Raw genomic sequence first — 20,986 nt, forward strand, 5'->3', positions numbered from 1 at the left:
AGATAGATATACACTCTGCCCTCCATATTTACGGTTTCACATTCACGATTTTCAGTCTTCTCTGGGGTTGGTTGAATCTGTGGATGCGGAACCCGTGGATAGAGGAGGTCCTCTGGGCTACAGGATTTTATATAAGGGACTTGAGCATCCATGAATTTGGTATCAGCCAGGGTCTTAGAACCAACTCCTCCACCCCCCTGTGGATACCAAGGACATCTATATACCATTCCATTTAAATCGACCCTCCTTTTCAATACACTTCTCATTGAAGTTATTTTCTCTTCCAACTTTGACTTCTTTTCCCTTCCTTCTTGGGATGATGATACCATACCACCTTAATGGTAAAGCTTGGGGTCAACAGCCTTTTTCAGTTCATCAGATCACTTTCCCACAATCATTATCTCAACTTTCTCCAATCTCAAATAATGAGCTTTTCCTTATGCTCTAAGCATAGTTCTTCACTTGTGCTTTTTTTTTCCCCTCATTAAACTTGTCTGTCTCCCTCACCAGACTCTGAGTTCTTTGTCCAGGGAATTATAGCAGTTCTTTATAAATATTTATTGAAGTCAGGAATAAATGAATAAATGGTTTCAAGCTATCAGGCTTTTCTACCTTTCTGGATTTGGGCCCCACAATCCTCTCTCTAGAATATTCTATCTCTCTTGATGTTAAGGCCAGGACTAGACTGATTTTCATTAATGCTTGAGTAATAAGTGTTTCTACTATTTAGACCCACCTATATTATTAAGCACCCATTTTTCATACAAGAGTTGGCTGGAGACTTACATGATCTTCTGTTTGTGACTTCTCCACTTCTGCTGCCTTCATCTCTATAGGAAAATAATAATAATACCATGTTTTATAGCTTTCAAACTCTTTTCAAGCATAGTACCTTGTTCTATCCTGACAGGAATGAGAGCTGGAAAAGGCATACCTCACCACAGGCATATCTGAGTTGATTTCTCTCCTTTAATATCCCTTCAATTTATTCTTTTGGACTTTTGATCCCAAAGTAGTTTGAAGAAAACACCATCCCTGTTATGTTTTGACATGCTTCCTTTGAGAAGATAACTTCAAAGGGTAATATAGAGTTCTAGATAGGAAAAAATAATTTTGTACAGTTTCTATAAAGAGCTATTGTTTATCAAAGATCCCTCATGATGTAACAGCTCACAGTAAATGCTCTATAAAGTTTAGTTTCCATATTTTCTCAAAACAATCTCTCCCTTTTGATCACAGGTTAGTCTTTTTCTCCCCAGGTCACTCTACCTCTCCTTGGGCTCTGCTGCTGCAGCTCCAGGGTCAATGGACCTGCCTAGCTCTCTTGTGCTGTTTGGCCAAGGACAGTGATCCTAGTGATCCTGGGATTAGACCTGGTGGGTGAATCAGTTGTCCCTCTCAGCTACCTGTTTTACAACCTGGAGAAAAAAAGCCTTCCTATCTCTGTTTTCCTCTGAGTTTGGGAGACTATTTCTGCAGTGCTTTGTGACATGGCTCTAGGGCCTCAGAGGCTGTAATTTCTCCATTGTAACAGAAGGAACCAATGCACCCTCTAAATTTAAGTTCCTCCCAGATCTCTTGAGTCACCAGTAGCCTCTAGTCCATTAAGATTTCAAATTCAAATATTTGGAGGTGATGGAATTCCCTGTCATATCTGGCTCACACTGACTTTCCCAAAAGTGCCTGCAAGATGCATCCTGCACCACATTATCCTCCTCCATCTGAAGGGCAGTAAACTTGAACAGGAAAAGAAGTGTGATCCAGGTTCCTCAGATACCACAAGGTGACAGAATACCTGGAGGAGATATTTAGTAGTGTCAAGAAACACAGTTAGTTATCTGTAGCATCTTTGCAGTCCACTGAGGAGGAGTCATGATGAGATGATGAGAAGGTTCTATTTTGTTCTAGTGGGCACTCTAAGTCTAAGCATAGGTAAGTGAAAAGAGCAAATCTTACTGAGAGCCCACTGTGTGTCAGGTACTTCATAAGATAATCTACATTTGTTGTTTTATTTAATTATAACAAAGCAGATATTTCATCCCATCTTAAAATTAGCCAAGTAAACAAGGTCTAATAGAGTTTGGCTAGTTTACTCAGGGACACATAGACAGTAAGTGGTAGATTGAAATCAGGTCTGACTCCGAAGCCAGGGCTTGATCTCTAGACCTATAGGAAAAGGACCAGTCAGAGGGCCTGGCTCAGCCTCCTTCTAAAGCTGCTTCTGACATTGATGGGGATGTGGGAATTGAAAAGGTGGGAAATGTCATGACAGACCACCAGTTGGTCCACTTACTTCAGGTTGTAGAAAAGGAAATGAGAACAAAGTCTCTTGAAATACCAGGAAGAAATGGGTTCTATTATAGGAATCCTCAAGTGGCCAAAGTTTATGATAATCATTGTGCCTTAGTCAGTTCAAGTTGCTATAACAAATACACAGACTGGGTGGCTTAAACAACTATTTCTTATGATTCTGGGGGCTGGAAGTCTGAGATCAGGGTGCCAGCATAGTCAGGTTCTCAGTGAAGGCCCTCTTCTTGCTTTATAAACTGCCAAATTCTTGTTGTACCCTCACACAATGGAGAGCAGAAAGAGAAAGCAAGCTCTCTTGTACTCTTCTTATGAGGGCACTAATCCTATCATGAGGGTTCCACCCTCATGACCTAATTACCTCTCAAAGTCCTTATCTCCAAATACTGTCACACTGATGATTGGAGTTTCAACATATGAATTTGGGGGCACACAGACATTCAATCCATAGCACACTGCAAAGAGATACTGTTCAGGAGATAAGAAAGAACAGGTTAGAGAGGGACAGTAGATTCCTTACAGTTGGAGCCTGCAATTCCAAGTGAGCCTCTGGTATTTCCTGGCGTGTACCAGCCACATGGAAAGAAAAGGATCTAATCAGAAAGACAATAGGAGTAAGGAAAGTAAAGTGAAAAAGGAAATCTACAAGGTGATCTTGCAAGAAAATTTACAGAAAATTAAAATATCTAATAAAAGTATGAAAAAGGTGTACATTACTAACAACAAAAAAAATAAAAACTATATCAAAATATCATTTATTACTTATAAAATTAAAAAGAAAAAATTTTAATCATAATGCTTTATAATGATATGGGTATGGTAAGTCAGCACTCTGACTGCTAATTAGAGCATAAATGTATACAACTAGTCTACAAAGCAATTTTGCAACAATGTTAAATTTTGCAGACATTAATTTATTCCTTTCTAGTTTATAGTTTTTTCACTGCTACATTATAAATTACTCCACAACTTAGCAACTTAAAACAATAATAAACATTTGTTGCCATAATTTCTGCAGGATTGAATTCAGAAGTGCCTTAGATAGGTGGTTCTAGCTTAGGGGTCTTTCAAGAGTTTGCAGTCAGGATTTCAGCCAGAGCTACAGTCATCTGAAGACTTGCCTGGGACTGGATGCTTTTTGATGAGGCAGCCACAGGCAAAGTAGACTAAAAGGAGCACAGAGGCCTGGGCGTCCAGAATTATAGCCACTAGTGACCATAGGTGTGGAAGTGGTGTTAAACCCTTTCCTTTAGTAACTGGGGTATTTCCTCTGGGATCCCGGCTATGAGAAATGTAGGCGGGGTTTTATTTTCCTAGGTTCCCAGTGCTGAGGTGAGGTGCCTCAACAAGAAAAAGGGGCAGTTTTAATTTCAGGTGACGTGTGTGAAAGCGGTTTACGTTGGGCCTGGATCAGCGAGAACTCAAGAAAGTTTCACATCTCTCAACCTCAGTCCCTTCCTCCAAACCTTAATTCCTCTAATCAACTTTAGACCCCGCCCCTTCTGGGCCCGCCTCCTTCAGCCTGCAGGATTGGCTCTTCCTCCATTTCCGGCTTCTGGGACCACCCCCCCACCCCCCCCCCCCACGGCGCCTACGGTTTCCGGTGTCATGGCGGCCGGAGGTCCCGGCAGTCGGTGAGGCGGCTGCAGGCCCCTCCCTGCGGAGCCGCTGGTCCGGCAGGCGGAGATGTGACCGCGGGCCCTGCCGGCCTGCCTTGGGCGTCGCGTCAGCTCCGTGTCAGCGCCCTCAGTCCGCACCGATGGCGGGATCCGGCTGCGCGTGGGGCGCGGAGCCGCCGCGGTTTCTGGAAGCCTTCGGGCGGCTGTGGCAGGTACAGAGCCGCCTGGGTAGCGGCTCCTCGGCCTCGGTGTATCGTGTGCGCTGCTGCGGCACACCCGGCTCGCCCCCCGGCGCTCTGAAGCAGTTCTTACCGCCGGGCACCACCGGGGCTGCGGCCTCGGCCGCCGAGTACGGTTTCCGCAAAGAGAGGGCGGCGCTGGAGCAGTTGCAGGGTCACAGGAACATCGGTAATTGCCACTGTCTCCCTTCTCGTCTTGCCCAGGTCCCAGTCCAAGCATGCACTCCCTCTCGCAGCCTGGCGTTCCGTCTTCCGTCTTTTAGGCTGGACAAGTGGGTCTGGCCCTGTCCTTATCACCCGGTCCAGGGCCCTTTCCCGTCCCGCTTTCACTCTGCAATACGGTGGAGTTGGTGGTCTGCTTTGCCCGTAGTAGATGCTTAATAAATTCTGTTTTGATTCAGTTCTCGTTGCAGAATGCCGCACCTATTAGCACAGAGAATCATCTTCTTTAGTGAAAGGAGGCATATCTTTACTAGATTGTAATGTCTTATACGGAAATTGTTTAATCTTTGCACACCAGTGAAAAATGGGAACTATTTCTAGTACTTGTGACGTCAATGCTAATAACCCATATAGGTGTTACTTGATACATATTTAGTATGGATTTGGGAGAAATGACTCCCAAATTTTACATAGTAGTCCTTATGGAAGTGTGAAAATTATACCTATGCACTTTATACTTTTACCCAGGTAAGACCATGTTTCATGATTCAGATATTCGGAATGTAAGATATGTAATGGTTACTGATGATTGATATATGAAAACAGTTTTCATTGTTACTATACCAACAGAGAGCTTATAATTAGTAACGGCTTTGGTTAGTAAAGAAATGTCTTATTTCCTGGCAAGCATGATCCATATTTAATTTGAAGGTGACCTTTTTAACATTACCATTTGGAGAATAATTTCTTAACACTAGTGTTGCTTTTTTTTTTTTTTTCCTTTTCTTTTTTAAGGGTTGCTAAATGGTGTATATAACCCGAGTATTTAAGACGGAAATTTTTTGCAGGCCTAAGGAGTTGTTGAATCTCTACAAGATGAGGTTACAATGCCATCCTGAAAGTCTCAATCTCTCCTTTTAATATTTAGATTATAGAATGCTATTTTGGATCAAGAAACAATCTTCAGTTTTGATTTTGCATGTTGTGACGTTTGCCGTAAGAGTACTTAGTATTTGGGTTTTTCTTTTGATCATTTTTGCTTGGCACCCTAAGTGCCTATTCACCCATCCCTGAGTGCTTGGGAAACACAATTTGAATTATTGTGCCATGTTTAATATCTTTGAATAGTAATCCGCTGTTGAAGGTCGTCTCATTTTATTAAAGTAACCCAGTTGCCCAAAAATCTTACTCATGGGAAAAATAAATTACAGTGGCTTGCTTGCTCATCAAAGTTATCCTTATCTAGACTACCCCAAATTTGTATTTACTTTAATGGTCACTTACTCGGAGTCTGGTTTTTAAAGTATTATAATTCGTTTCTTTTTCTAGTGACTTTATATGGAGTCTTTACAATCCACTTCTCTCCAAATGTGCCATCACGCTGTCTGTTGCTTGAACTCCTGGATGTCAGTGTTTCGGAATTGCTTTTATATTCCAGTCACCAGGGTTGTTCCATGTGGATGATACAGCATTGTGCAAGAGATGTTCTAGAGGCCCTTGCTTTTCTTCATCATGAGGGTTATGTCCATGCAGACCTCAAACCACGTAATATATTGTGGAGTGCCGAGAATGAATGTTTTAAGCTCATTGACTTTGGACTTAGCTTCAAAGAGGGCAATCAGGTAAGACATACTTTCTCTCCCCACCCCCTCAATGGTCTAAACAAAATATTTTTAAATAACAGAGGTGATTTAGTAGAGACTTAAGAGATATTTCTGTGTAAAATACTGAAGTGCCTGGGGATGAAGCAAATAAAAAGAATTTCATTGCCATAATCATTAAAAAGGGATATATGTTTGGGTCAGGTAGGGGGACCTAGTACAAGAGGGCTGTGGAATTATTAAAAGTACTTTACCTACATAGAAGACTTTTTTTTCTTTGAGCATTTGGTTAATTGCTGAATTACTGTTACTGGTGTCTTCAATGTTGGGACTCTGTCTAATGGCAGAACTCATGTGACAATTCTGGCAAATGCTCCATTCTCCATGGTTTATCAGCTCTTTGCAGAGTATCCTTATTTATCAGCAGTGTCTGACAGGCAAGAGAGTATCTAAAGAAATGAGCAGTTGTATGGAAAGTGTACAGCTTGCCTTTGAGAACTACCCAGTTAATGAACCAAAGCATTGTGGTAGCCAGGGACTCAAAATTTTGACATTCAGTTTGGTAGTGGCTCATTGCGCTTTCAGAGAGGTAAATACACTGGTTGGATGGAAAGTAGGCAGTTTTTGATTGGTTATAATATTTACTCATCTTCTTTAGGATGTAAAGTACATTCAGACAGACGGGTATCGGGCTCCGGAAGCAGAACTGCAGAATTGCTTGGCCCAGGCTGGCCTGCAGAGTGATACAGAATGTACCTCAGCTGTTGACCTGTGGAGCCTAGGAATCATTTTACTGGAAATGTTCTCAGGAATGAAACTGAAACATACAGTCAGATCTCAGGAATGGAAGGTAAACTGCACCACTGTTTTGCTTTGGGGTCCTTAATCCCAATGTAAGAGTACTCAGTTTATAGTGATTCTCTTTGAGGACGCTGATTGCTTCATCTCCTCCATATTCCTCTTACTGCATTCATGTTACCTTCAATGCCATTCCTCACTCCCGTAGCTACAGATGTGCTAGTGAGCATTGCATGCTCACTGTTTTTAGCTGAGGCCTGGCATGTCGTAAGTGCTTGAATGAATGCATTTCCCCAAAGAAGCAGAAGTGATTTGTTTAGTAATGTAGTATTCTAAAATATTACTAATACAGTACTATTCTATGAGGATTGTTAGAATGGATATTGGTTATTCTTTTACAAATGAAAACTTGGAGGCACAGATGTGTAAAACCACTAGCTCCAGATAGTACAACTGGATGTTCTAGACCTGGGCCCCCAATTCTGTCCCTCCTACTCAGAAGTTCAGTGTTCTGTCCACAGTTCCACTCTGCTTCGTGTTTATTTGTATTCTGTATGTGAACTATCCTGAGAAAGTGCTGCTAATAACATTGTTTCTTTGGGAACATGGGTTCTAAGTTCCAAACCTCTGACATAGGAATTAACCTTTCGCATATTCATGAGTTAGGAATTAACTACATTATGTTTTCCAACATATTGGGGCTTTAATGTTGTGATGATATCAGTATCCTTTAGGTTAGAGGTTTGATAAACAGTACAATATTTAAGAATTATTATTGGTTTTGATATTAAGCAAGTATTTTTTTGAGCATCTAATGCATAGTGTGTGGCCATTATACCATACAGAGTTTTATTTCTTTTAAACCCCTAGTCATCTATACCTGGTGAAGCAGTTCTTGGAAGGAATACTTTAATAGCCTAGTGGGTGTACCTAATGCTTACTTTTGGCAAAAAAAGTACTGCCATGTGAGTAAAACCAATATCATTCTTTATCATTAGTACCCCAAACAGTCCGTTGTTCTTTCTCTAGTGCCAATATAGATAAACGGATCAATTTTCTACATTTAGCTTTGACTAAATTTGAGCTCTTTGGACTATTTCTTCTTGAGCCAGAACCAATCAGAACTAGATCACATTTGGGCATTTTTTTGGTGAAATTTAGAGGCATGATGTGTACTAAAGCAATCCCCATTATTTGTCTCCTAGATATAAGCATCATTATTCTGTATTTTATCACTTTGTACGGAGGCAGAATTGCCGAGTATGAGCATAGGCTCTGAAGTTAAACCTCTAGGGTTTATACCTTCCCCCACCTCTAAGTTATTTATTTAGGTTTACTAAGCTATGGTTTACTTTCTGTAAAATGAGGATAACAGTGTTGAGGTTAAAAAAGAAATGATACCTAGTTCCTAGCATAGCGCGTGGCCTGTGGTATTAGGTGATGATGATGATATCGGGTCTTTTTACTCATGTACACACTTCCACAGTACTCAGGGAGAAAATGTTATGTTCCACAAGGATTTAAGTTATGAATAATGTGACAGATGCAAGTTTTAAATACTGTCCTGGTTTCTTTGATAGTTTATTTTATTTCTGTCTGAAAACCAGTTGAAGACTCATGAAGACACTCTGACTCACCTAGCACACATTTACTTTCTCATTTTGCATTAAACTACATTTCTGTGTGGTTGCTTTGGTATTTGTTTCTTTATTCATTCATCTAGTAAGTGTTCATAGAGTGTCAGGTACTGAGAATGGAGAAAAAATGTTCCTCTTCTCTAGAAGTTTTATAATAATGTACCAATCTCCTTCATTAAGATGGTAAGCTCTCAGAAGAGAGTGTTTTCTGTTGCATTTAATTTACCAAACGTTCAGTGCTATGTGTCCAGTACTCAGTAAATACAGACTGAATTGAATAACCAAAGGAAGACTTTTCTCCGTCTTTTTAGGCAAACAGTTCTGCTATTATTGATCACATATTTGCCAGTAAAGCAGTGGTGAATGCCGCAATTCCAGCCTATCACCTAAGAGACCTTATCAAAAGGTATGTTACATGTACTTTAAACTGGCTTTTTTTCTGAATGGATTTATATTATTATTTCTGGTTTGCTTAATCATGTAGAGCTTTTCCTTCCTTAGAATCAAAAATCTTTAGATATTCTATACAGGCTAGCTTCTAATAAGAAAGCAATCAAGTTGTTTTACTAAATTTATTTTCAAAGGAGTGTTCTTTTTTCCTGGTGAGTACCAGGTATTAGGCTCTTCCTAGCAGTTATTCAGTGGAAGATACATGATGGATCACTGTACCTGGGGCCTTTCGTAGCTCTGGCAGTTCTATATATGATAGAGAATAGGTGTTTACTAACTAAAGACTAAGTTTACTTTGGACTACCAAATAAAAGTTTCAAGTAAAGTAATTATATATTATACTTTAAATAATTACCATTGAAAACTCTGGGCACGGATACAATGTTGTTTTTTTTTTAATTTTTAAATTGTTTTTTAATATAAAAATAATTCCTGTCTTTAAAAATGTAGTGACATAAAATAGACTTTCTTTGAATTGACAAAACATGATTTCTGACAAACGGTTTAATTAAAAGGATGTGTACCCTATTCTTAAATTTTCTCCAAACTGGTTTTTAAAGCTTCATTAAAACTGCTCATTAGTCCACTCCTTCTACCCAGGAATGTTTGTTTCTCAGAGTAAACTTACCGGCCATTCAGATTCGGTGGCAACTTAGTCATGCCCTTATGATAGTCGTTGTCAAACTTATTTGAGAAAGCTGGTCCACGTGACTCCTGGGCCAGGTGTTGCTCCGGAGGGTGTTCTGATTAGCGTCAGTTATTGTAAGTGAAGGTGTCTGTTTTTATCTGGCATGATTGATTGTTTTATAAATCTTGGTGTCTAAGGAAATGACACTGTTTGCGGTTTTTGATCAGAGATAATTAATATTACACATGTGTATATAATGAAATGAGTCAGGCGGTTATGGAGCTTTTTGCTTCAAGTATACAGATGGAGTGTTTTGATTTCACCCAGTTTCCCCTAGTGGTAACATCTTATGAAACTAGTACAATATCGAAACCAGGAAATTGACATTACAGTTCATGGAACTCAGATGTCACCAGTTTTACTTGCAGTTATTTGTGTGTGTGTCTGTGTGTCTTACAAATTACAGTAGTTTTAAATAGCTGTCAGTATCTGATTGATACTAGATATTAAATGTTGCATTTTACATTGAAAAGAGGCAGTGTAAAATTATATAACGGATTCTAGGATAGAAGTCAAATTATGTAATGGATTCTGGGATAGACTTAAAAGTCTAAGTTCTACCATTGACCTTGTTATTTAAGCTTGAGGGGTTTGGTTTTATTTTGTTTTTAATAATACCTTTTTTTTTTCCTTTTTTCTATAAGTAATACTAGATTTGGAAGCTATAGAAAATTGTGACAAGAAAAATAAAAATTATAAACTCATTTTCTACTGTTAGCACTTCGGTGTATTTCTTTTCAGTATTTTTCTTCATATTTTGTTGTGTATGTGTGCAAATTATTCGAACCTTTTTTTTTTATTGTAGACTAAAACATAGATACTGAAAACAAATGTGTAGCTTAGTGAATGCTTAGGAATACTCTTGTATCCACTATTCAGGTTGAGAATTAGAACTTTACCAGCTACTCCTGAAGTCCTCTGCATACCCTATCCCAATCTCAAGCCCCTTCTTCCTCCCTAAAAGTAACCGCTACCCTGACTTTCATGGTTATTACTTCCTTGTTTTCATTATAGTTTTATTACCTAAGTGTGCATCCCTAAACACTATGGTTTAGTGTTGCCCTTCTATTAAAAAAAAACAAATCCCTGTTAAGTTTCATTTACTCTAAAAGGTCCCTTTCCATCTCCTACTCTCCCTTTTCCTTTGTTTATTTGTTGAACAGCCTGGGTTGTTGACTCAGTATAGTTGTCCACAGTCTGAATTTTACAGATTGTGTTATTGTAGTATAGTCTAACATATTTCCCTATTTTCTGTAAATTGGTAGTTGTATATTTGTATCTAGAGGGGTTTTTTTTTCCAGACTATAGATGGTATTCTGTTTTTTTATGTCAGCACATAATGTGGCCATCTCCATTTTATGTGTTAAGAACTGTTAATACTCAGTGCCTAGATCCATGACTTTGTTAGGGGTTGTAGAATGGTGATGTTCTTATTATGTCATTTTCTCTTCATTTAGTTAAGACGAAATAAATGCTTGATTCTCTTGCCTTGTTTTCATAATGAATTGATTCCCTGTATCTTCCAAAGCAGACCATCCCCTTTTTGAAAGGTCAAAGTATCATTATTAACTAGTGAATTTAAATATATTTGGTATATTTCAATCCATTGCAGTTCTTATCCTAATTGAAGCTGAAATTATCCCATCTTTGATGAATGTGAGCCTCTGCAAGTTGGTTTTGGCAGACCTTATTATCTGTAATAGTTGCATTTTTATCTGGTGTGGTAAGATGTTCCTAGTTCAAAGTATACATTTCCTGCCCCAGACCTGGAAGTAGCATTTCTCCAAGAAGCCTGGTTTCTTTTAGTAGGAAATGGTATTTTTTTTTTTTTTAAACATCTTTATTGAAGTATAATTGCCTTACAATGGTAGGAAATGGTATTTTAAAAACCACAATCTGGGTATTAGGAATACTCATTGCTACTGGGGTGGTCATTGTTTCAAGGCCTATTAAGTGGACAGAGTTCATACTGACGTTTCCAATTTAAATTCAGAACCACAGTGTTTTTACTTCTTCTGTTTTACATCTCTTTCTCTTTTCTTTTATGTCAGGAATTCTGGTTCTTAAGGACAAAGAGAATGCCAGATTAGAATATTTCATAATTACTCATTTGCTTCATTCCACATTACACTAAAACAGTCTCAATAATAGTGGTATAGTAAGATTACTGAAAACAGTTGTTTTTGCATATGCTTTTCCCATTCTTCCCTCATTTGAAAAATAGTTATATCTGCATTGTCAGATTATATAGCCATTACATGCTATTTTCAAACACTCTCATTTAATCTCAATTCTTTGTGTAACTAGATATTTAACGTTCATCACTGATCCTTGTGTTGATGTCTCTCTAGTCATTTTAGTTTACTGAAGCTTGTTCTCTTGATCATAGGATTAATATTCTCTGAGTTAGTGCATGTTTTTTTCTTTTAACATTTTTTTAAAAATACTGTTTTATTTATTTTTTAATTTATTTGTTTTATTTATTTATTTTTGGCTGCGTTGGGTCTTCGTTGCTGCACGCGGTCTTTCTCTAGTTGCAGAGAGCGGGGACTACTCATTGCGGTGGCTTCTCTTGTTGTGGAGCACAGGCTCTAGGCATGTGGGCTTCAGTAGTTGTGGCGCATGGGCTTAGTTGCTCCGTGGCATGTGGGATCTTCCCGGACCAGGGATCAAACACATGTCTCCTGCATTGGCAGGCAGATTCTTAACCTCTGTGCCACCAGGGAAGTCCCTTGCATATTAATAATAGTTAAACTGTGCTTATTATATTTGAAAGTCTGTTTACCTGGTTATAAAAATCCTTAGCGGACACTTTTCTTGAGTGTCTTAAATTACAGTTGACCCTTGAACAACATGGGTTTGAACTGCAAGAGTCCATTTATACATGGATTTTTTTCAGTAGTAAATAGTATGTTATTACATGATCTGCAGTTGGTTGAATCTGCAGCTGCAGTACCGTGGATACAGAGGAACTGTGAATATGGAGGGCCAGCTATAAGTTATATGGATTTTACACTGTGGGGAGGGGGCGTGCCCCTAACCCTGGAGTTGTTCATGGGTCAACTGTACTCTGTTTTCTTCTAGCATATAGTGTTGCTGTTGAAAACAGCGTGTTAATGACACTCTGTCTTTGTATTAAAAGTCACTTGGTCTTTTGGCCTAGATGCCCTGAGGATTTCATCTTTTTCTTAAAAGTCTAGTGATTTTACCAGAATAATAGATTTTGATTTTTCTAGGGTCTATAGTCTCAGGAAATATGTAGTTTCAGATCTTTTTGTTTGTTTTATGAAGGTATTCTTAAGTTACAGTTTTTAGTATTTGTTCCCTTGCTTTGGTTTTTTCCTTCAGGCACTCCCATTCTATATATATTAGATTTTCTTTGACTCTATTCAGTATTATCACTTTCTGTTGAATCTTTTTTTATTTCATTTTTTTTTATTTAAAAATTTTTTCTCCTTTCTGCCTTGTTTGTCTTTAAGACATTATCTCTTGTGTTTATTCATCCTTATGTCTCTTCTAGCTTAAGCTTATTTTATGAAATTATTTTTTCCTTTTGTTTCTCCTGAGTTCTGTTACCTGATTTTTGAAATTTTCTAATTTGATTTATGTTACTCTTTCATATCTTGTATCTTTGTAAAAAATGCCTTTAGCTCATTTGAAATGGTAGGTTATAGTGTTCGTCTGTGTTGTGGTCATGTCTTTCTTGCATGCATTCGTTGTCTGAGGGCAGTTATTTTGCAATTCTCTTTTCTTGTATAGTAACTTTGTTATAATACTTTTTATATGGTTCATTTTTATATGAAATTCATTTTCCTTAACTTACAGAAGAAGGTGTAGCTTTTCTAACTACACAGGGCTCCTTCTTCTGTTGTTTTGTGTAATTTTTTTTGAAAAAGTGTTTTTTTTCTTTTCCTGAGATCTCCTGGCTCTTCCCCTTCCCTACTTTTTTCCTGGTGTCTTTGTCTCTTTCTCTCTCAATTTATTTACCCCATCAATGTGGATTCTCTTCCCAAGATTTCTATTCTTTGCAGGACTCTGCCCTGGAAGGGAGCTTCAGCTGGTTGGTTTTGAGAGGTTCTAGTGTCTAGATTACTTCAGCCCCCTCAGGTCTTACAGAGGACCCCTTGCATTCACTTGGAATTAGAATGTATGACCCCTGGTAGTTTCAGCTGCTTTTCTCAAATTGGCTAACTGTGCTTTCCAGTGAATACCTGTTGGTTCTTTGGGATTATTTTTTTCTCTGGTTCATCAGATTAACTGTTATTTTTGTCTGCTTCCTTCTACATACATGCCAATGTGGTGCAAGTCCTACTGCTATTGATGGTTTCTCCCTAGCCTCTTGTATTTTGTAGTCTAGTGGGGTTACCTACTTTTGTTAGAGATGTTGTCCATAGATTTTTGATTTTGCTATCAAGTTGCTTTATTATTAGGGGGATTTGACAAGGCTCAAAAGTCATCTCACCTCTTTTTGTTTTTTTTAAATTGGATTACCCTAAATCTATGTCTAGCTGTTTTTCACTTAGTGTTACAGAGTGTGGATCACTTTCCCATGTTGTATTTATTAATCAAAAAGATTTAAATTAAAATATAATATTATGTCTTAGGTATATATAATAATTTATTGAACTATTTACTCATAAATAGCATTTATTTTTTTGTAGATGAATGATTCAGTAAGTCATGCTAATATGATTAATGCTGTGGTGAACATTTAGACGTTTTTATTTTCTTTAATGGTTGCATTTTCAAAAGATCTGACAAAAATTGTAAAGATACCTATTTGTGTGTTTTAGCATGCTTCATGATGATCCAAGCAGAAGAATTCCTGCTGAAATGGCATTGTGCAGCCCATTCTTTAGCATTCCTTTTGGTAAGTTGTATACGTCTTTATTTTTTTCTTGGTTATTTTACAATCAAATAAGACATCAGAACTAATTTATATTCCCAAGCTCCTTTGCCTGACAGTCATCAATTTATTTGGGAGAGTTTACATTTAACCATGTTATAATGAATTTAACAGCCCCTCATATTGAAGATTTGGTGATGCTTCCTACTCCAGTGCTAAGACTGCTGAATGTGCTGGATGATGATTATCTTGAGAATGAAGAGGAGTATGAAGGTCAGCGTTGCCTAAATTATATTTTAATGTGTCTTTCCTAACTGTGTGGAATAGTCATACCAATTCGTGAGATTCTCATATTTTACTAATTTATATAGTGAGGATATTGAACTATATGATCTCTAAAGTACTCTTTTTGATTCCTGCTATAGATTGAATGCGTCCCCCACCAAATTCATATGACAAAGCCCTAATCCCCAATGTGATAGTATTTAGAGTTGGAGACTTTAGGAGGTAATAGGGTTAGATTAGGTCGTAAAGGTGGGGCCCTCATGATGGAATTAATGCCCTTTAAAAAAGAAGAGACAGGAGAGGTGTCTCTCTCCTCCCTCTCTTTTTCTCTGTCTCTGCCATGTGAGTATACAGCAAGAAGGCAGCTGTCTACACCAGGCAACAAATCTGCCTGCACCTTGATGTTGGAATTCCAGGCTTCAGAACTATGAGAAATAAATGTCTGTTGTTTAAGCCACTCAGTCTGTGGCATTTTGTTATAGCAGTTTGAGTACACTAAAAACAATTCCTAAGGTCCTTTCAACTCTTTTACATCTCATAGGTCTTTACAAAATTAATAAAGAAGGCTATCTTTCCCAGCAACTTCTTTCTCCCTGTCTATTCTAGTCCTGCCCTAATCTTTCACTTCTCCTTTTAGCTCTCTTTTTTTGCTTTTAATAATTCATTCACTCAAGACATCTTTACTGAGTATATACTTGCCACTGTGGAATTATTTCCTGTCTTTAGTGTGATAGGGGAGACAGTTATATAAACAATGATAGTTTTGATAAATCTGAAGGTAGGGTAATGTACTGAGGCAGAGGAGGGGTATTTAACTCAATCTGAGTGATGCATGAATGGGCATCTCTACAGAGGTAATATCTGAGAATTGCTTGGCTAAAAGTTGAGGGGTTGAGCTAAAAGTAGCTGAAAGACATAGAGATGAGAGAAAGTGTGGCATGTTCAGAGAACAGCAAATTGTTTGGTATGGCTGTGTCTTAGGATATTTATTGGGGAACAGTCAGTTAAAGCTAAAGAGGTAGCCAGAATACAGATATCTAATAGACTTGTTTGCTGTGTTTAAGAATTTGGACTTTAATCCCAGAGGTAGTAATATTGGAATATAAACTACACAAGAGAACTTTGCGTCAGGGGTAGAATAGTCCCTGGCTTCTGAGAAGTACTCAATAAATATTTGTTCTTTGTTAAATGCAATAAAGAGCCATTAAAATTTAAACTAGGAGAGTGATATAGTCAAACTTGTGTTTAATAAGAACATTCTGGAAGCAGAGTGGTGAATGGACTAAAAAGCAGGACCAAACATAAAAATATCAATTGCTTAGTATTAAACGTTTTCTTTGTGGAAAATTAAACCATTACAGATGAAGCTAATTTTACCATACTGTCTCTTGTAAGGGTAAATCAGCTTTGTATAGTTATCTGACAAATGAAACAAACATAATTTCTTTGCATCTGTGACAGTTGTAGGAATCTCCAGTCTCTACTTTTTAGGATACCTTTTTATCTGAAAGAATAGTCTTGCCCTCAGCATTGTTTTAATCAGGTCCTTCTGGTACAGTAGTTGTAAATAATCTCGGCATCTAATTCAAATGACTACTTAAGTCCTTTAAATCTGTCTACCTACTGTACTTAATTCTGTCTCCTCCTAATAATTTTTATTGCTGTAAAACTCAAGCTTGGACTTTCTTGAATAAACGTTAGGGTAGACTATACCTACTCTTTTCTGTGTATATTGCTATGTAACACCTTTTTTCTATTTCTAAATACACTGAGCATTGAAATGTTTAAATGTTGCTATTAAATCTTACTGTTTAAGAGTCTTATGTGAACTAAAGTGCAACAGACTATATAGTACCATTAAATGCCTTGTTAGTTCTAATTAGCAAGGTCATCTTCAAATAACACTAGTTTTAGGTAAGTTTGCCTTGCTAGAAATCATAAGTGTTAGGACAGCTGTCTTGTAATCTTGATGGTGGTGGGGAAGAAGTTAGATTCAAACCTTCCACTTTAGACCAAAATAAATTGCAAATCATGTAGAGGTTAGAGTTTAAAGCAAAACAAAGAAGTAAGGGAGGGGGTAAAACAGGGAAAAAAGAAAAAGAAAGGAGGGAAGGAAGGAAGGATGGAAGAAGAGCAGGCAGGAAGGAGAGAATAAAGGAAAAACAATATAACTAAAAAATCATGGGAGATTAAAAATATATATATTCTTGGAGTGGGGAAGGCCTTTTACTAGTCTGGCACGAAACTCCGTAGAGGTTAAATTTTAATTCAACAAATTTTACCTTGCATAAACCACCAGAGACAAAATATTTACAGCTCTTATCACAGAAAGAACCCCTATAATTCAAGCCAGTAGATTATGGGTAGAGGATACAAATAGACAATTTATATGAAAGGATGTACAATGTATCTCACACACATATTTCATTCTCATTTATTGAAATGTTAATACCATACTATGATATCTTCGTTACCTATTACATTGACAGTGAAGAAAATATATGAAAACCCTCCTGTGAGTGAGGTACAGGAAAACATATTCTCATACAACACTGGAGAGAGTTTAAGTTGGTGAACCTTTATGAAAGGCAAATTGGTAACTCCAACAATTACCAATTCATATCAATTTTGACCTAGCAATTCCATTTCTAGAAAGCTAATTTAGAAATACACAAGTGAAATGAGATATGTACAAGTTTATCTATTACAGTATTTATAATGGCAAAAAGCTTGGGAATAGTTTAATTATTCAGCAGTAGGACACATTAGAGAATTTATCAACCATGTATAGAGTGAAATACTACACAGTCATAAAAACAAATGAGAAAATTTCATGTAATGATATTGAAAGATCTAAAAATGTAATGTTAATTTTAAAAAAGCAAGATTGGAACTTTTTACTTAAAGCATATATGATCATGTTTGCTTGTATAAGCTTATAAGATTTATGGAAGGATACAGAAGAAACTGATAATGTTTATTTTCTTCAGGGAGAGGAACAGAATGACATTTTGGAAAGTGGGAAGGAGACTAGTTTTTTGGATTTTGAATCACTTGAATGTATTAACTATTCAAAACAAATTAAAATATAAAAAGAAAATTATTAAATGCATTGAATTTATATTGTTCTTAACTTAAGCTTAATTTTAGAAGTTATAGAAAATGACCTCATTACTTAGATATGGATTCCTGAATTCTTTAATTTAAAATATGAAAATAATGAATGCTCGTTAATTACATCTGATTACTGTTGTGTTTATTAATAACCAGATGTTGTAGAAGATGTAAAAGAGGAGTGTCAAAAATATGGACCAGTGGTGTCTCTGCTTGTTCCAAAAGAAAATCCTGGCAGGGGACAAGTAAGTGAATATTTTCATAATTCCAGAATGATTCAGAGGTTATTAAAATCCTGTACAAAATGTTTTAATTTTGTAGAAAGGTGTACACAGAATGTTGCTAGGGATTATGAATTTTGCATTATGGCTGTTTTTATTTTCTTGTACTTTTCACTTTTTCCAAAAGTTCTATAATATGCATGTACTTTTTTATCAGTTAAAATTTGTTTTTTTAAAATATTAACCTACTTTTGAGCCATTATATACAGGCCAGCTGAATCATATGCTAATTTAGGTCAGGGTCAGCTACAGAAATACTTGGCCCAATTTTGTTCTAATTAAGTACAGTTAGGAAACCATTTAGGTTGGATTCTGATTGTAATGGAATTATCAGTGATAATTTAAACAAGGAAAATACACTGGACTGAGAATCCTGAAAGCTGAGTTCCAGTTTCAACTTGACTAGCTTTGTGATGAACCGTAGTTTTTTCATCTATAAAATGTATAGGCTAAAACTATGATCACAGTTTCTAAAGAAAACTCTGTATCCTAAATTAAATCTTTCTTTTATCTGTAGTTTTTTTTTATTTTTCAGAAAACAGAATATTGTTTTACTCTGAGTGTTTCTCAACCTCAACGCCACTAACATTGAGCTGGATAATTCTTTGTTGGGGGAGCTGTCATGTACATTATAGGATGTTTAGCAGCATCCCTGGCCTCTACTCACTAGATGCCCTCCCTCCACCCGCCTCCTCAGTTGTGACACCAAAAATGTCTCTAGACAGTGCCAAGTGTCCCCTGGTGGGTGAAGTCACCTCTGGTTGTAGATTTTGTTTTTCATGGTTCAATATTATGAAAATTCTTGGCAACTGAAAAAAACACAAAAGAAATCTCACTCTAGTCTTAGTGAAAAGTTATTATTGCTAGTCTAGTAATAATGGCACTTACCTCATTCAGTGTCAGGAACATACTGAATACATCATTGCTGCTTATTTATTCAACCGGTATTTATTGAGCATCTGTTACTTTCTAGGCACTGGGATACAACAGTGATCAAAACACAAAAGAATACATAGTGAAAAGTGCTATGGGGAAAAAGAGATTGGAGAAGAGATTTAAAGAGTGCTGTGGAGGGGTAGATTGCAGTTTTAAATAGGCAGGTGAGGAAGGACTAGTGGATTACACTTGAGTCAAAATTTGAAGGAGGTAAGGAGGAGAATTCCAGCAAAGAGAACAGCAAGTTCCAAGGCCCTGAGTATGCCTGGTAGGTTTGAGGAGGTCAGTGTGGCTATGCAGAGAGAGAAAAATGGGGAGTAGTGGGAGATTAGCTCAAGGAAGTATGGGAGTGTAAGGGACAGATCAAGTAGAGTGAGCCTTGTAGGCCTTTGGGATAACATTGGCTTTTACTCTGAATCAGAAGGGAAGGTATTGGAAGATTTTGAATTGAGGACTAATGTGATCTGACTCGTTACTAATCTGAGTGGTCAAAATAGAATGGGAAACACAGCATAGAGAAACAGGGGGAGTATTTTCAGGGGAGAAGTATCCATCTTTAAGATGATATGAAAAAAATCAGTCTTTATGAGCAAGAAGACATTTGCTTTATCACCAAAAGAAATAAGAAGCTTCTACTGACATTCACTGGAGAGTGAAAGCAACTTTTGATAAACTCTTAGAATCACAGATTTAACTTCCTTGGGTTATTGAAAATGTCTGTTGCCTAGTTGGTAAAGCCAGTTTGACTATTTCAGTTCAAATTAACATGTTATTTTTTTTAAGGAATATTAAAAAAATACTGGGAAGTAGACTATGGGATGCATCTTACAATTATAAAAAGTAGTCAAGATTAAAATGATAGAGCTCCAATATAATTATTTAATTACGTAGTAAGTTATAAAATATGTTTCCTCTTTATTTAGTTCAGAATGATGTAATGTGTAAAACTATAGGTTATCTATGAAGCAAGGAATCTTATAGAAAGCTTGGTATTCCTTCTATAAGTGCATGTCTACTCATTTATTGAACTTTGGTGTATGGATTTTGGAGTAATTATGAATCAATTTAAAAAAATCAGAAAGAGCTTCATTTTTCTCACTGGACATCATCTAATCTTCCTTTTGTATTTAGTGAAAAAGTATATATTGCTTGAAACTACAGCTAAGCACATTTATTTTGGTAAGAAAAGGAGATATAAAATACTAAGTATATCTAAGGTGAAAAAATGAGCATCAATTTTTAGCACTGGATGGTCTCTACTTTGTGTTCAAGAGTAATGCATAGCTTAAAATGTCATAGAATGGAAGAGACGAAATCAGTTCTGCCTGTCCCTTTTGCAGTAAATATGAATTCAGAAAATCCCATCACAGGCCAAAATATCCTATGTCTAATGTCACACATCATCCTTAACAGAAATATTTGCATGAGACAGGGAGTGACCAGTCATAGGCAGGGCATGGAGCTTTGTTTATCAATGAAGAAACAGTCCATTAAAAAAAGTACTGTATTTGAAATTGCTTCTTTTTATGCCCTGAAGGTTTTTATGCCCTTTGGTAATAACTTTGCTTCGTCAGCTGGGAAAAGGGCTCCTATGAAAGGGGAAATGAAAAGGGATAACCTGCCTGAACTTCTAGGTAGATCCAGTTTTAGGAAAAGGTACAAATGAAAGTTAAGAATCTGGAAATTGATGTCCTTAAAACTGTCTATTCTTGCTTCCACTTTGAAAGTCTCTGAGTGTCCTAGGATGCTCGCACCTCAGTTTGAAGAATATTGATGTAACAACTGAGGCATACAACCGAGGAGGGAAGGCAGTTCTTTTCCTGGCTCACATATTTACGGGTAACTGAGGACAAGTCATTTCAAGTCATGTCACCTCCCTGTAACTTTTGCTTTAGATCATCAAAAAGAACTAATAAATTATTATGCTATTTCGTTTACCTATGGGAAAGGAAATTACCTAGTTTTAAACCTCTTCCTCACTATAGTTGCGGCTTCTGCAAATCTTCTTTGAGACACTGTCGAA

The 20,986-nt window shown here is 37.0% G+C and overlaps 1 protein-coding gene across 4 annotated transcripts in view; it reads left to right on the forward strand.

Moving 5' to 3' along the window:
* Positions 1–3,901: 3,901 nt before the first annotated feature.
* Positions 3,902–20,986, forward strand: part of UHMK1 (U2AF homology motif kinase 1) — a 105,207-nt gene continuing 88,122 nt past the window's right edge. For all 4 annotated transcript variants that reach the window (XM_059935152.1, XM_059935161.1, XM_059935168.1 and 1 more), the window contains exons 1-7: positions 3,902–4,334; positions 5,657–5,949; positions 6,587–6,778; positions 8,675–8,769; positions 14,295–14,371; positions 14,522–14,620; positions 17,903–17,991. In XM_059935152.1, coding sequence (XP_059791135.1) covers positions 4,067–4,334; positions 5,657–5,949; positions 6,587–6,778; positions 8,675–8,769; positions 14,295–14,371; positions 14,522–14,620; positions 17,903–17,991 — 1,113 coding nt within the window. In that variant the 5' untranslated portion in view covers positions 3,902–4,066. The remainder of the gene's footprint in view (positions 4,335–5,656; positions 5,950–6,586; positions 6,779–8,674; positions 8,770–14,294; positions 14,372–14,521; positions 14,621–17,902; positions 17,992–20,986) is intronic.

This window comes from Balaenoptera ricei, chromosome 1 (assembly GCF_028023285.1).
Source record: "Balaenoptera ricei isolate mBalRic1 chromosome 1, mBalRic1.hap2, whole genome shotgun sequence".
Classification (NCBI taxonomy): domain Eukaryota; kingdom Metazoa; phylum Chordata; class Mammalia; order Artiodactyla; family Balaenopteridae; genus Balaenoptera; species Balaenoptera ricei.